Here is a 15,378-nt window from a genome sequence, read left to right on the forward strand (position 1 = left end):
ATTCCATGCTGAATTATGCCATTGGTTCATACTAGTCAGCATTTTAGTTATAAAATAGTTATATATATGTTTTAAATAGAAGATAAAAAAAGAACATTTTGTAGGAGAGAGTTAATTATCCTTTTATAGTGTTTTTCAGTAATTGGGCTTGAGATTGAATTGATCTATTTAAACATACTGTGAATAGATCATAAATGAATTGATAGAAGTTATTTTTGAACCATTTTATGATTTGGAAAATGTTTTTTTGGGGGGAGGGTTACTTAGAAAGTTTTTAGAACTTAAAAGTTATTCTCTGTGCATCTATGTTCTCATTTTGTTTGTGTTTTACTTGTTTGTTTCTTGTTTCTTAAGTAAGCCCAGTGTTGGGCTTGAACTCATTATCCCAAACTCAAGGGTCACATGCTCTACTAACTGAGCCAGACAGACACCCCCCCACCCTTCTCTTTTCATTTTGATCATTTGTTAATAGTATACCAAGACCTTTTAATTAAAATTTCAAGACTATATTGGTTGGGGCCTTTAGTTAATAAGGACTGTGTAGAAATGAGTCGCTACTTTTTGAGTGTTGAATTTTAGAAATCAGCTTTATTTAACTGTAATTTGCATACAATAAAATGTATATTAAGTGTACAGTTCAATAAAGTTTCAATAATGTAATCTATGTAATGTCCACTTTAATCAAGACATAGAACATTTACTGCTGACTAAATTTTCAGAAAATGGTGATTTATATATACAGCCTATTAATAGATTTTGTTGTATGTCATTTTTGCTATTTATTTATTTATTTATTTATAATCTCTACACCCCACATGGGGCTCGAACTCATGACCCTGAGATCAAGAGTCACATGCTCTTTTGACTGAGCCAGCCAGGTGGCCCTCATTTTTACAATTTAGATATGACTCTTTATCAGTCTTTTTTGACGCTGGTGACTTAAGAATGCATAGAAAATTTTCTGTAAATAGGTTTTCTTATACAGTATTCTGTTAAAAATTTTTTCGGACTGTGCTTTGAATATTGCATATTAATTTAAACATATTTTAATAATTTTTTTTCAGTCCAAATGCAGTGTTAAGATTAAGATTCAATCATTTTGCAACAGAATGTAGCTGGGATCATATGTATGTTTACGATGGAGATTCAATATATGCACCTTTGATAGCTGTTCTTAGGTGAGTAATTCTGTTTAATTGATGAGCCTATAGTTGTAGAAAAGTAACTAAAATTTTTGAATTTTAAATATACCGCTCTGTGCTTTAAAAAGTCCAGCAGAGATATTGATTGCTAAATTTCAAAGGTGATTATAATACAATGTTGCATACTATGTCAACTTAGATGTATATAACAGTATAAATGTTGATTTAGGAAAGATCAATAAGTACTCTCAGAAATTCTTGTTAAGTATCCTTTATTCTCCTACATATAGTTTATTCTTTTAAAGCAATTTGAATATGTTTTCAGAACTACCTGTTGTAGAGATTAATGTGAGTTCTAGTTAACAAAGAAATAATAGACAAATGTATATATTTTTTTATAGTTGTCTATTTATTATAGTGAAATGAGAAATTTTCAATTCTGTACAGAAGGTCAAATTATACTTTATGGAATGTTTTAATAAAGAGTGTGTTTCTTTCATTTCTCAAAATTTGGGAATTAAAAAAAAATTTTTTTTTAATGTTTATTTTTGAGACAGAGAGAGACAGAGCATGAGCAGGAAAGGGGCAGAGAGAGAGAGGGAGACACAGAATGTGAAGCAGGCTCCAGGCTCTGAGCTGTCAGCACAGAGCCCGACGCAGGGCTCGAACTCACGGACTGTGAGATCATGACCTGAGCCGAAGTCGGACGCTTAACCGACTGAGCCACCCAGGAGCCCCGAAATTTGGGAATTTTGATTGTTCCAAAATATTTATTGTTAGGTAATCAGACTTAATTTTAAAGTTACAGCATTTTCAATATCAATTTAAAAGTCTTTTCTATGTATGTACGAATTATTCTAAAATGTTTTATGAATACGAAAAAATATATTAGGCACAGGAAAAATTAGGATCATGTAATGTTGCTTTTGTGTGTAATTTAACTAACATGATTGTTGACCACAATTGCTGATTACGTTATTCCTTGTATTGGTTATTTCCATAGTATTGCTTACATGATCTGTCATTTGAAAAATTTTAAATAAATTATACAAGCTTATTGTTCCCTTCAAATTTTTAATAATTTTATTTTTACTATTTATGTTGCAAATATTCTGTTTACTAGGAATGTGAACTATTATTTTTTGCATAGACATGTAAGGACTTGTATTTCTGAATGAATATTTCACAGTGACGCTTTAGGGTCTTAGATACAGTCTGTAATACTGCTTTTGCTCTAAACGCTTTCAGAATTTAATTTTTCAGTTGTTTGAAAGTTATTTAAAGGGTTGCCATAAGTAGCCCTTTCGTCCAAGGACAATACATAGAAAATGGAGTTCAGAGAAAGAGATACCATATGTTTTCACTCATATGTGGATCTTGAGAAACTTAACAGAAGACCATGGGGGAATGGAAGGGGGAAAAAAACGTTACAAACAGAGGAGAGAGGCAAACCATAAGAAACTATTAAATACCGAGAACAAACCGAGGGTTGATGGGGGCTGGGGGAGAGGGGAAAGTGGGTATTGAGGAGGGCACTTGTTGGGATGAGCACTGCGTGTTGAATGGAAGCCAATTTGACCATAAATTATATTAAAAAAAAAAACACAACAAAACAACCATTCATTTGATACACAGTTTCTCCAATAAAGAGAAAGAGATACATAAAAAAAGAAAATGGAGTAGTCATGTGAGTAATTCTATTGTAGGATAATTTATTGTAACAATTAGATAAGATTCTGGGTTAATACATTAATTTTTATCAATTTAGGTTTTAGTCAGCTATCATTATTTTTATGTCATTGTAGACTGACCATCATTTAGATGTGTGCCTTTCTGTTTGTTTTCCTAGTAGTTATAATGACTTTGCATTAATTGACAGTGATCCATTAACACTCTTACCAATGTTTTTTTGATACTAAAGGAAACTTTTGTAAGCTAATTAGCAGGTTGGGATTTACTCTATGACTTTGAAGATGGAGCCATTGACTTTTCATTGGCAAGTGTTCCTATTGGCTATCTTGAAGGAGATTGAAAGATGTTGCAAGATGTTTATTGAGTATCCACTTGATGCTAATCAATGTACTAGGCAGTTTAAATGTCATCAAATTCTCACAAGGATCTGTGGAAGAGGTACTAATATCCCCATTTTATAGTTGAGAAAATTGAGACTCAGAGAAGTTGTTTTACTTCTAATAGATGGTGGAGCCAGGATTAGAACATGACCATCTCCTGACCTAAAAGCCTGTAACACAGAGTCTAAGTGTTTGAATTATTCTAATTTTATAAGTATATATTATTCAATAAACATTTGATAACGTAATTCCAGAGACTATCATAAGCCTGGAGGATATAGTAAGGATTAAGATTAGGCTATTGCAGTGACTTCACATACCAGGTACCTGGAGTTGGGCCAGACTTCATAGATTGAGTGCATAGCCCTTCAGAGAACTGTTCTTAGTTGAGATACCAGCTGCAGGTTCAGAGGTCCCCAGGTCATGCGCACTTCTGACCAGCTGGCTACAGATTTAAGGGTGCCCATCACTTCTTCAGGTTCAATAATTCAGTAGAATGACTCACAGAACTCAGGAAAACACTGTATCTATTATGGTATTATGATAAAGGATAAAAATCAGGACCAGCCAAATGAAGAGATGTATAGAATGAGGTCTGAGAGGATCATAAACACAACTTTGTCTTTGGGATATGTTGCCTTCCCATCACTATCCAGGAAGATCACCTGAGCTACAGGTATCCAGAGTTTTTGTTGGGGTTTCATTATGCAGGCATGATTGATTGAAACATTGGCCACAGGGTCGAACTGTGTCTCTAGTCCCCCTCCTCTCTCTGGAAGTTTGATTGATTTATTGTGGCTCAAGGCCCCAACACTTTAATTGCATGGTTAGTCTTTATGGTGTGGCCAGCTCCCATCCTGAGTCACTCATTAGCATAAATGAGCAGAATTCCCCATGCATAACAGAACTGCTCCTATCACTTGGGAAATTCCAAGGATTTGGAGGCTACATCAGTACACAGCAGTTAGGCACTGGTGGTGGCATGCACACAGATTTTTTTTTTTTTTTTTTTTTTTTTACCGACACAAAGAGCATTATAATCAGGTTATGAAAAGAGTGCTGTATGATTTTAGAAGAAGTAACTAATTCTTCATGGTGAATTTCATCATGAGTACAAGAATGGTAGGCAAAGTATGGGGGTATGATAGGATGTTCTTGGTAGAGAAAAACATGTACAAAGGCATAGACTTATTAAAGAGCATTGTATTTTGGGCTAATATAAGTACTTATGAGTAATTTGATCATAGGAAATGAGAAGGGATTGGTAGGAGCCAGATTACCCAATGAACAGTAATTGGTACATCTACTGAATGCTTATCATGTGCCAGGCAGTATGCAAGAGTTCTTTGTATATATTTACTCATTTAATCCTCATAATAACCCTTTAGTTAGGGATTATTATTGCCATGGAGTTCATAAGTTCTCCATTTATAAATGTGGAATTGAGGCACAAAGAGATTCACTGAGTGCCTCAAAGTTGCCTGGCTAGTAATATAGTCAGAATATAAACTCAGGTTTTATAATCCCTTAATCACTGTAGTGCTTTTTTGTATACCACACTAAGGAAACTGCACTTTATTCTATAGGCAAGACTTTTTAGAATGTGGAGAGTGGATTGTAATAGAGAAGTGTTATTTTTTATTGTGCACTGGATGTCATGTTTGTAAAATCATATGTAGTAATAATTTGGGGCCTAGAAAGATAATATATTCCTGTAGAGTGTACATGGGAACACTGGCAGGCCCTGGAGGGCCTATCTTTTACTAGTTCACTTTTACTCATAGTCTTTGGGGCCCCAGGTCAGAGCGAGGACCCTGGGTTCCACTTTTTGCTTTCTTATTTGTCTAAAGCAACCCAGTTTTTTAGCCATTCAAACCTCATCTCTGACTTTGAAGTCAGCAAATGTCCTTAAGGAGAAATGGCCCTGATAACTGGGCTCACCATCTTCTTCATTCTCCAGTACCTTCAAACATATTTTTGTTTGTATGTTGTCATTTTTCGAGATGACTTCAGTGAGAGGGTTAGTTGGTCCAAATTGCCTGATGTGTCATGCACGATGTGGAAACCCTCTTTTTTACAGTTTATTTTTAAAAATAAAGACTTTATATAAAGTACTTTTGTTCTTTAAATAATTCTTTTTTTTAAAAAAAGGACTTATAAATAAGTAACCAAGTAAACAATTCTGTTCCTTGTTTCAGAGAGATTAATTATATCTGTTAATATTATTTCTAGTAATGTACTCACTTTGATGTAATCTCACTACATTGAAAAATATATGTAAGACTGGTATTATAGAATTTGAAATCTTTTGACAGTCTTTTATTTTTTTTTATTAAAAAAAATTTTTTTTAACGTTTATTTATTTTTGAGACAGAGAGAGACAGAGCATGAACGGGGGAGGGTCAGAGAGAGGGAGACACAGAATCTGAAATAGGCATCAGGCTCTGAGCTGTCAGCACAGAGCCCGACACGGGGCTCAAACTCACAGACCGTGAGATCGTGACCTGAGCCGAAGTCGGCCGCTTAACTGACTGAGCCACCCAGGCGGCCCTTGACAGTCTTTTAAAAAGGTTTTGTTTCTTCATAAACATTAGTTAGTAGATGCAGTAATAATTAGAAAAGCATTAAGATTTGATTACTTTTTGTTTGCTTGGAGAGTATATAAAATACATTATTTGACTATTCCATATCACTTTGTTCTGTCAAATATGATTTGAATGAGTAGTTCAGGTCCTGGGTGATGCCTACACATAAATTTAACAGTGCCTAAAAGAATGTGGGCTTTTTCAAGTAGTGTCACTTGTTGTTAGTAGCTTCTTTTCTCATATTGCATGTTTTCACAGATTTAAGAGGGTAGCATGGTGTAAGTAAATGAAGATACGTAATTTTTCCTCTTCAACGAGGAGATTTAAAAAGGGAAAAGTACCAGTTACTACCTGGTTACCAACTCAGAACTCTTACACATTTATATCTGCTGCACCACCCCCCTCCCCTGCCCCCACTGTTTTCTTTTGTGTGCATATGGGCTTAAGTGTCTTTTGGAATATTAATATAATTTGATAAGTATGCAAATTTTGAAAAAATATAAATAGTGTATATTTTTAGATGACCTAAAATACCTAGATTAGTATACTGGAAGTATACAAGTTTAATGAGAATGTCATTGTAATCACTTAGCTAGTGTGGAGTGTTCCTTCTGGCTTCATCAGAATTTGCAACCAGAGGGAAAAAGCAGAGGTGAATTAAGTGAAGGTTTATACGTGAGTTAAGAGACCACCCTCTAGTACTGTAACAGTTGGATGGACAGCAGGATAAAAGGGAGAAATGGGCCATTGCCGTCCAAATGGTGTGAAGGAAGAAAAGGAGTATGATGGTATGAAAGCAATGTTCATTCACTGGCAGCGGTAGGAGGGCTAAATGGGTGAAAAATGGATAGCACCTTGTTTTCGACTTAACCCTTCTAGTTGCTTATCCTGTTACAGATATTTAGTGGTGATAACAAGAATATTTTTGAGTAAGTTTTATCTGGTTAGTAGCCCTATATATATTAATATATACAGCGTTCAATTTTGCTCTCTTACAGTGGTTTGATAGTCCCTGAAATCAGGGGAAATGAAACTGTGCCTGAAGTCGTTACAACATCTGGCTATGCACTGTTACATTTTTTTAGTGATGCTGCATATAATCTAACTGGTTTCAACATTTTTTATTCGTAAGTATTTTTTAAAAAATTTCATATCATAATGGTTGTTATAATTCAACTTCCAAGAATTTATTGTGTTTATATGAATTTATTATGTCTTCTATATGAGGAGCAGGCTAGTATGTTAAATTTCAGAATTGCGAGATCTCTTCCTAAGTGACACAAAATCTTAATATGCCTCAAAGTACTGGCTAAGCTCACATTAGGATAATTTCTGAGTCTCAGGACATTACAGTGGTAAGTTTGGTTGACATTTATTTATGAAATTTAAAATTGTTGGTAAATGATTAAGTAAACAACTACAAACAAGTGTAACTTTACTTGTAGCAGTAGGTGTGTGGGATTGGAGGGAGTCTTCATCCATGTCTGTGCTTGAAGGAATTTTACTGCTAATTCGAAGATGGGTTTGTAAACTAAGTTTGTGTAGCCCTTCTGCTTTCCAGGGCTGTGCTGGATACTTTATGTACATTATGTTTTTTGATTCTCTTTACAACAATTCCGCAAAATGGGTATTTTCCCCATTTTATGTGTGAGGAAATTGAGGCTTAAGATAAGGTAAGTGGATAATACCCCTGTCTCGTCATTTAAATAGAAAAGTAATTTGTATTAAGAATCTATTATGTGGCTGACACTTGATAAGTTTTTACATCTGGAAGTCCCAGGGGTGAAGTGAAGGAGCCAGAGATGCTTCCAGATGCTTTCACAGGAATGGCCATAGGGGAACTTCATAGACTTTTTAACCCCTTTTCTTCAGGAATGTAGAATATAGCCAGAGAATTTTCCACCATGAATAAGATACTCTAAATGTCTTCAGAATGTTAAAATTTAAAATCAGCAAGTTGTTGCAGGATTCTTTTGTCTCAAGTATGTATGCAAGGAAGAATAAATTTAGAGTAGGATATAATTGGTTAAACAGCTTGAAAATAAAATTTTATTAACATCCTTTTTTTTATGACAGTGTATAGGTGATAGCATGCTATTTAAATATTATTATATAACCAGGTTATATCTTGGCTTTTCATGTAGTTTCAGGTATTCCTGAATTTAATTTTTTCTGTAAAATTGTATATTCAAAACATTTCAGTACTTTATGAAACATTGTGCTTGGAACTGCATAGATTCTGCAAATGTTGAGTATGTAGTCCTTGGAAGTTTGGAGTCTTAGTAGCAAAGTAAACTCATTGAGTTAATTAACGTAAATTGCAAATAAATATTTAAATTTTTTAAAAATGTTTATTATTTATTTTTTGAGAGAGAGAGAGAGTGAGAGTGAGTGCATGCTAGCAGGGAGGGGCAGAGACAGGGGGAGGCACAGAATCTGAAGCAGGCTTCAGGCTCCGAGAGCTGTCAGCACAGAGGCTGATGGAGGGCTTGAACTCATGAACTGTGAGATTATGACCTGAGCTGGTCGGATGCTTAACCGACTGAGCCACTCAGGCGCCCCAATTGCAAAGAAATATGAACTGAATTGCATTAAGGACAAAAGGGTACAGAGTAAAGAACCGAAGTCACATGGTGAAATTGTGTTCAATAGAGCATTAAAGAGAGTAATAGAGCATAATTGCGTTAAATAGAAAAAGTTTACAAAATATCAACCAAAATTATTTTTAAATTACCTTGAATTTGAATATATATGAATTATATTTTACAGAATCAATTCTTGTCCTAACAATTGCTCTGGTCACGGGAAGTGTACCACTAGTGTCTCTGTTCCGAGTCAAGTGTACTGTGAATGCGACAAATACTGGAAGGGTGAAGCCTGTGACATTCCTTACTGTAAAGCCAACTGCGGCAGTCCGGATCATGGTTACTGTGACCTAACAGGAGAAAAGCTGTGTGTCTGCAATGATAGCTGGCAAGGTAAGGATGTGTGGCGTGATGGCTTTTGAAACATCGACTCACGTATCTATCTAATAAGGTGAAAAGAAATTTTACATTTGTTTGTTTTGCTGTAGTTGGCACACCCAGATCTCACGTATTTATTTTTAGAATTCTCAAATGAGCGATCAACTTCTTAGTGAGTTTGTTTCTTCACAAGTAGCATTGGTAAAGATTTTGTCTACACCCTGTTTTGAGAATCAGATGAAGTTATACATGGCGAGCTTTTTAAATTGTGGGTGTGTGATCAATACCATCTTCCGTAATTTTTTGTTGAATCGGGAAAGATTTGGTGACCTGACTGCATATAATGTGTGGGCATTCAAATTTGACTTCTGATGGGTAAACACAGTGTACTGCAAACATGTGCATCTTGCCTGGTAGTGCAGCTTAACTTATTTCTTAGGAAAGACTGACCTCTTGTGGCTGTTTTTCTAAAAGAGCGATATTTTTAAAGAGTGTTTAAAAGAAGATGAAGGGTTTCAACTGCTTATTGTAAAAGTAAGATTCCTGGGGAAGAATTTCTAAATAGTTTTTATAAATAGCTATGATTAAATACTAATTTTAGACTCCATTGAAGTGTTTTAGCTTACTTAAATATTGGGGTATAAAATCATAAATTTTGTCATTGTGAAATTAAAAGAAGAGACACGTCCAGTTATCCATACATTGACCTGTCCAGAGCTTACTTTGTACTAATTGTATTTACTTTGTTCCAGCATATTAATCCTGTTGATTGAGAGAACTTTGACTCAAATAAGTAATCCAGTCACGGGATCATGTGTTGTTACAGCATGGTGTAGCAGCAATTCCTGTCAGATCTAACTGAAAAGCCGAAGAGAACGTGCTCCTTATGTAGTTGTATTCATCAGTATTTAGATGAATTTTTTTAAAAAATGTTACTGAGTATTCTGAGTCCTCATTTAGAGCAATTCTTATTAAATCATGCCCATCTTAAACCTATGTTATCTCATTAAAAAAATTACTCTGGCACAAAATATCAGTGATTTCTTATTGAATTGAATTTGATTATTGTGACAGATACAGATTTCTCTCTGTCCTGTAATCATGGAGCATGTACTTTATTAAATGGCTCTTTTAATAATCTGTGATCTTTCTTGTCCTAAAAATTGTCTTGGTACACCATTTTTTAAAAATTTTAATCTTGAAAGTAAAATAATGTCCATTTCTGTGGAGAGAATGGTACATCAGGAATATATTTAAATTAAGGCCTGAGAAATCTAGAATAAGAATAGCTTAGACACTTAGGATTTGTCACGGTGACCTTCAACTGTTGTCAGTCTCCATCTCATTTCAACAGTTTTGAAAGCAAAAGAGGAATGCGTTTGTGCACTATTCTCTGTGAACATCTCTGTCCTTTTTTTATTCTTTACTTTTTTTTTATCAGTCCTTTAAAACACTTTGTTTTCTGGGAGTGTGTAATATCTGGTTCAAATGTTATCTTTTACTTTTCTGGCTTTTGTTGGCATTTCACGTATTATTATTCTTGTCAGTAGTGCCTCAAGTCAAAAAACATCCCTGCCTCTTAACATATGTCTGTGAGCAAATGAAATGGGGTAGCACATACTGGGCATTTTCACTTTTAAAGCAAAATTATAATATGAATAGTGTATGTGTGTATATATACATACACACATATGTTTTTATATGTGCCTTTTTTATAATTATAAAATGTTGTGCAGAAATCAGATACATTTTTATACCACTATCCTTAATAGTTAATGAATCAATCTCTGAACTGATGTGAATCTTTTGAGGGTAGAGTGCTTAGTGAAAGTGATACTGTGCTTTTTTTCTTTTTTTTCTAAATTTTTTAAATGTTTATTTTTGAGACAGAGACAGAACATGAGTGGGGGAGCAAAGAGAGTAGGAGACACAGAATCCAAAGCGGGCCCCAGGCTACAGCCTGTCAGCACAGAGCCCGACGCAGGGCTCGAACTCACAAACTATGAGATCATGACCTGAGCCGAAGTCGGATGCCCAACCAACTGAGCCACCCAACCGCCCCGATATTGGCCTTTTTTCAAGACAGATGATGTGCAGATTGGTTCCTTTGAGTTTCAGACCTGATCCTTGATTCTGTATTTAAGGAAGCATAGCTGAAAGTATCTGCGATTAATACCAGAAACTGTTTGGGGAAAAGTATTGTTTCTATTTCAGATATATAGAAAGGGGAGGAATCGTTGAGGGGAAAATGAGAGAGAGAGAGAGATTTGTTTCTAGGACATCTGGGTAATGATCAAAGAATGTGAAATTTAAAAATGAGAGCTGAGGAGGCAATCCGTGAGATTCAAACTCTGGCAGTTTTTTTTGTAATTTGTAGTTGGAATTCTTTGGGTTAAAAATAACAGATTATCGCTACCCCCATTTTATCCTTTTATGTTGGTTAATTTTACTATTTGGTTCTGTGCTAGTATACAAAAAAAAAATGTTGGTTTAGAAACATTTTATAAAGAGGAAAAATGCAGAGGGAAAGCCCAGCGTATGTCAAGTCTTTGATTCCCTTCCTAACATTTCTTTAGTGCTTATCCCACTTGGTCTTCATGGCTCCTTATTTTCTAACTTAGTTTTTTATGTGCACCTCCTAAGACTTTTCTGCTGAGCCGTCACCATACTTTTCCTTCCCTTAACTTTCTCTTCTTTCTTTCTTAATCATCTACTATAATCTTTTTACTTTTTGAGGAATTTTTCCAAATAGAGTCTGTTTTTTTTTTTTAATTTTTTAATGTATTTATTTATTATTGAGAGACAGAGTGACACAGAGTGTGAGCAGGGGAGGGGTAGAGAGAGGGGGAGACACAGAATCTGAAGCAGGCTCCAGGCTCTGAGCTGTCAGCGCAGAGCCCGACACAGGGCTCGAACTCATGAACTGTGAGATCATGACCTGAGCTGAAGTTGGTCGCCTAACCAACTGAGCCACCCAGGTGCCCCTACACAGAGTCTGTTTTAACAGTAGATGGCGCTGTCAGTGTCAACTGTCCGCCACCCCCCCCCCTGCCCGCCCCCTTTCCTGTAGAAGGCACTTCTAAAAACCAAAAGCTCAAATAATGAAGAATATAGAAAATGCTAGGTAGCATGTTGAAGAGCACACAAGTTTGTGGTGTATTGCATAATTTTGTCGTAATATATGGTTGTCAAAGGTGATATGTACATATTAGATAGATTACTTAAGGGGTAGGGGCCTCGAGGGCTCACCTGCTTTTGTGACGATTTTCACTTAATAAAATGTATGTTTAAGTCTTACTAAGTCACAGTAGAGGAAAAGGCAACTTTAAAAAGCAGTTTTCTTTTAAGATGGTTTCCAAACATTGGGACAGATGAGGAATTTTTAAAAGACATCAAAATCACGATACAACAAATTGAGTGTATGTTCATATGTAGAGAATGCAGTAGAACGTTAATTTTCAAGGCAGTCTCCAAGGTGTGGTGTACCTGAGCCCCCCCACTCCCCCTAGTCCATCAACTCCCTCATGAGAGTGGCTCCATGTTTCTCTCTTTTCCATAAATTAAACAAAATCTGGATCACTGGAAGTCTTTGATTATAAGCAGAAACAGTTCTGGCTTACTCCAGCAGAAAAGGCAGTTATTGGAAAGTTATGGCAGAGACCATGTCTCCCAGAATTCATTCTTCCATTCTTTTTAGTAATGGAATTCACCAAGTTTTTAGCTCAGCCCATGGTCTTCCAGCTACGTACCACATTTCTCAGCTTTCCTTGCAGCTAGTATGGCTGTTGTACTAAGTTCAGGTCAGTAGGACAGGTCTTTTCAAACGGTGGTAGGTGGCAATGAGTTTAGTAACCGGTATTACTCGCCCATTTGCCTCTGGAGTATTTCGTGAGGGAGAAATTAACTTTCAGCTTATTTTATTTTATTTTTTTAATTTCTTTTAATGTTTATTTTTGAGAGACAGAGAGAGAGACAGACAGACAGAGCGTGAGCAGGGGAGGGTCAGAGAGAAAGGGAGATACAGAATCTGAAGCAGACTCCAGGCTCTGAGCTGTCAGCACAGAGCGCGATGCAGGGCCTGAACCCACAAACCGTGAGATCATGACCTGAGCCGAAGGTGGATGCTTAACTGAACGAGTCACCCAGGTGCCCGTAACTGTCAGCTTATTTAAGCAACTTATTTTTGGTTTTCCTACTCTGTGCCCTAACTAATACAGATGGATACTGAATAGGTCTGAAAAAAGATGAAAGGCTAGAAAAACCTTGGTTGGAAAGAGGTAGGTACAGCAGAAGGCTAGGTGGGTAGGTTCACAGCTACCTGAAAGTTGAAGCCGCAGGAAAGTTTAAGATATTCCTGTCGCTCCACGGGACCCTGGGATCCCACCACTGGCATATACTTACTGTGGACACTGCATGCTTCAGGCATGGATAGAAAGAATTCTAAATTGTTCTCACATCTTTGTATCACTTGTGAAGATTTCAAGTCCTGTTTATTAACATCTGTTTGGCTAATGCTGGGTCTTACTCATACCTTGGCTACCTGGAGATACATAAATAGAGAATTTAACTTTTCTGATTTGTGTAGTGTGAAGGGATCCTGTGTCTGAACAAAATTCACACAATGAAAGATTTCCCCAAACAGGAAGGGGGGGTTGAAATGATTGGAGTCTCTCAAACAAATAAAAAGTCCAAGTAAAATGTTTTTAAGTGTAGATTGTTGCCATAAGTGACAAGGAGTGTGCTGAGTTGTTCTCTTATGTCTGTTCAGAGAAGCTTTGCAACGTGGAATAGATGGTGGGAGTAGACAGGTTAAAAAGATAAACCCGCAGGCTTTAGCATCTTTTTTTCCTAATACACTACGCAAGACATTTTCCCCCCTGTTTTATAGAGATGAAACATAGGTCACCATCTTTGTATATAAGACCATTACTTAACCATTTAAAAGTTGTTCCCAGGGTGCCTGGGTGGCTCAGTCGGTTGAGTGTTCAGCTTCGGCTCAGGTCATGATCTCATGGTTTGTGAGTTTGAGCCCCACATTGGGCTCTCTGCTGTCATTAGGAGCCCGCTTCAGATCCTCTGTCCCCACCCTGCACTCTGTGTCCCTCCCTCTCCCCTGCACCCCTGCGCACTCTCTCTGAAAAATAAGCATTAAAAAAAACCAACTGGGGTGCTTGGATGGCTCAGTTGGTTAAGCGTCTGACTTCAGCTCAGGTCATGATCTTGTGGTTTGTGGGTTCGAGCCCTGTGTCGGGTTCTGTGCTGACAGCTCAGAACCTGGAGCCTGCTTCAGATTCTGTGCCTCCCTCTCTCTCTGCTTCTCCCCAGCTCATGCTCTGTCTCTGTTGCCTCTCAAAAATAATTTTTTTTTTTAACGTTTATTTATTTTTGAGACCGAGAGAGAGCATGAACGGGGGAGGGTCAGAGAGAGGGAGACGCAGAATCTGAAACAGGCTCCAGGCTCTGAGCTGTCAGCACAGAGCCCGACGCGGGGCTCGAACTCACGGACTGCGATATCATGACCTGAGCCGAAGTCGGCTGCTTAATCGACTGAGCCACCAGGCGCCCCTCAAAAATAAATAAACGTAAAAAAAAATTAAAAAAAAATTGTTCCTGTGATGTTCCTTTCCTATTCCACAATGTCCTCCTTAATCCTATTGTTCCAGCCTTTTAAATGTTTTTTAGGATATTCTTTATGTTTTCAATATTCTTTTTCAGTTCAGTTCAGACATAGTTGTAATGTAAGGATTGGAGTTTGTTGTTTTAAGCCTTTAAATTTTTGATTAAAAGATAATATCTAAATATATAAATCATGTAATTTGATAGTTTTTTATAATGCCTCTGATTCTTTATTTAAAGTCATACTCTATTTGGACTTCTTTCAGTTTCTTTCATGCTTCTTTGTCCCTTAGTATTTCAAGGCCTTTCTTATTTTAGAACTTCATGCTAGAACACCTCACCCCATTAACCTTCTAAGACCAGGTCAGATACTCCTGTTATATGTTTTCATAGAACTCTACCTTTTTAATTTATAGCATTTATCTCATTTATGTTTGTGTGATGTTTTGATTTTCTTTCCTATTGGAGTGTAAGCTCCATGAAGTGAAAAATGATTATGTTTAGATCACCTTTGCGTGTCCCCCAGTACATATTATAGAGCTTGACATGTAGTAGGCATTCAAGGTTTTTGTTGTTGGCTGAATGAATGAATTAGAAATGTATTAGTTTGCTAGTTTAATGATATGTGGACATTCAAGTATGAATGTTTTAGAAGACTAGTAATACAATAAGTTATGTAATTTACTTGATTTATAAAAAGTAATTTTAAATATTAACAACAACTGAATTTGAGCATGTGGTTCTTGGATTCTATTTACTGCAATCCTTTGGCTTTAGATTTTAGCATTTGCCAGTGGGTGGCGGTATTGACTACCAGAACATACACTTAAACTACATGGCTTTGTTCAACTTGTAAAAATTTGATAATTTTGTTTTAGAAAAATATAAAATATTTTAAACTCATGAACATTTTATTGTGGAGGTTTTTTTTTCTGGGTTAGTCATGTAACATACTAGGATATGCTCAGTTACTTTAGGATAGTATATGAATAATATGAAA

At 36.2% G+C, this 15,378-nt stretch overlaps 1 protein-coding gene across 5 annotated transcripts in view; it reads left to right on the forward strand.

Moving 5' to 3' along the window:
* The window catches only part of ATRNL1 (attractin like 1), a 777,769-nt gene that overhangs the window by 30,815 nt on the left and 731,576 nt on the right, over window positions 1-15,378 (forward strand). For all 5 annotated transcript variants that reach the window (XM_042908168.1, XM_042908169.1, XM_042908170.1 and 2 more), the window contains exons 3-5: window positions 1,065-1,178; window positions 6,798-6,926; window positions 8,569-8,777. In XM_042908168.1, the coding sequence (XP_042764102.1) occupies window positions 1,065-1,178; window positions 6,798-6,926; window positions 8,569-8,777 (452 nt within the window). The remainder of the gene's footprint in view (window positions 1-1,064; window positions 1,179-6,797; window positions 6,927-8,568; window positions 8,778-15,378) is intronic.

This window comes from Panthera leo, chromosome D2, assembly GCF_018350215.1.
Source record: "Panthera leo isolate Ple1 chromosome D2, P.leo_Ple1_pat1.1, whole genome shotgun sequence".
NCBI lineage: Eukaryota > Metazoa > Chordata > Mammalia > Carnivora > Felidae > Panthera > Panthera leo.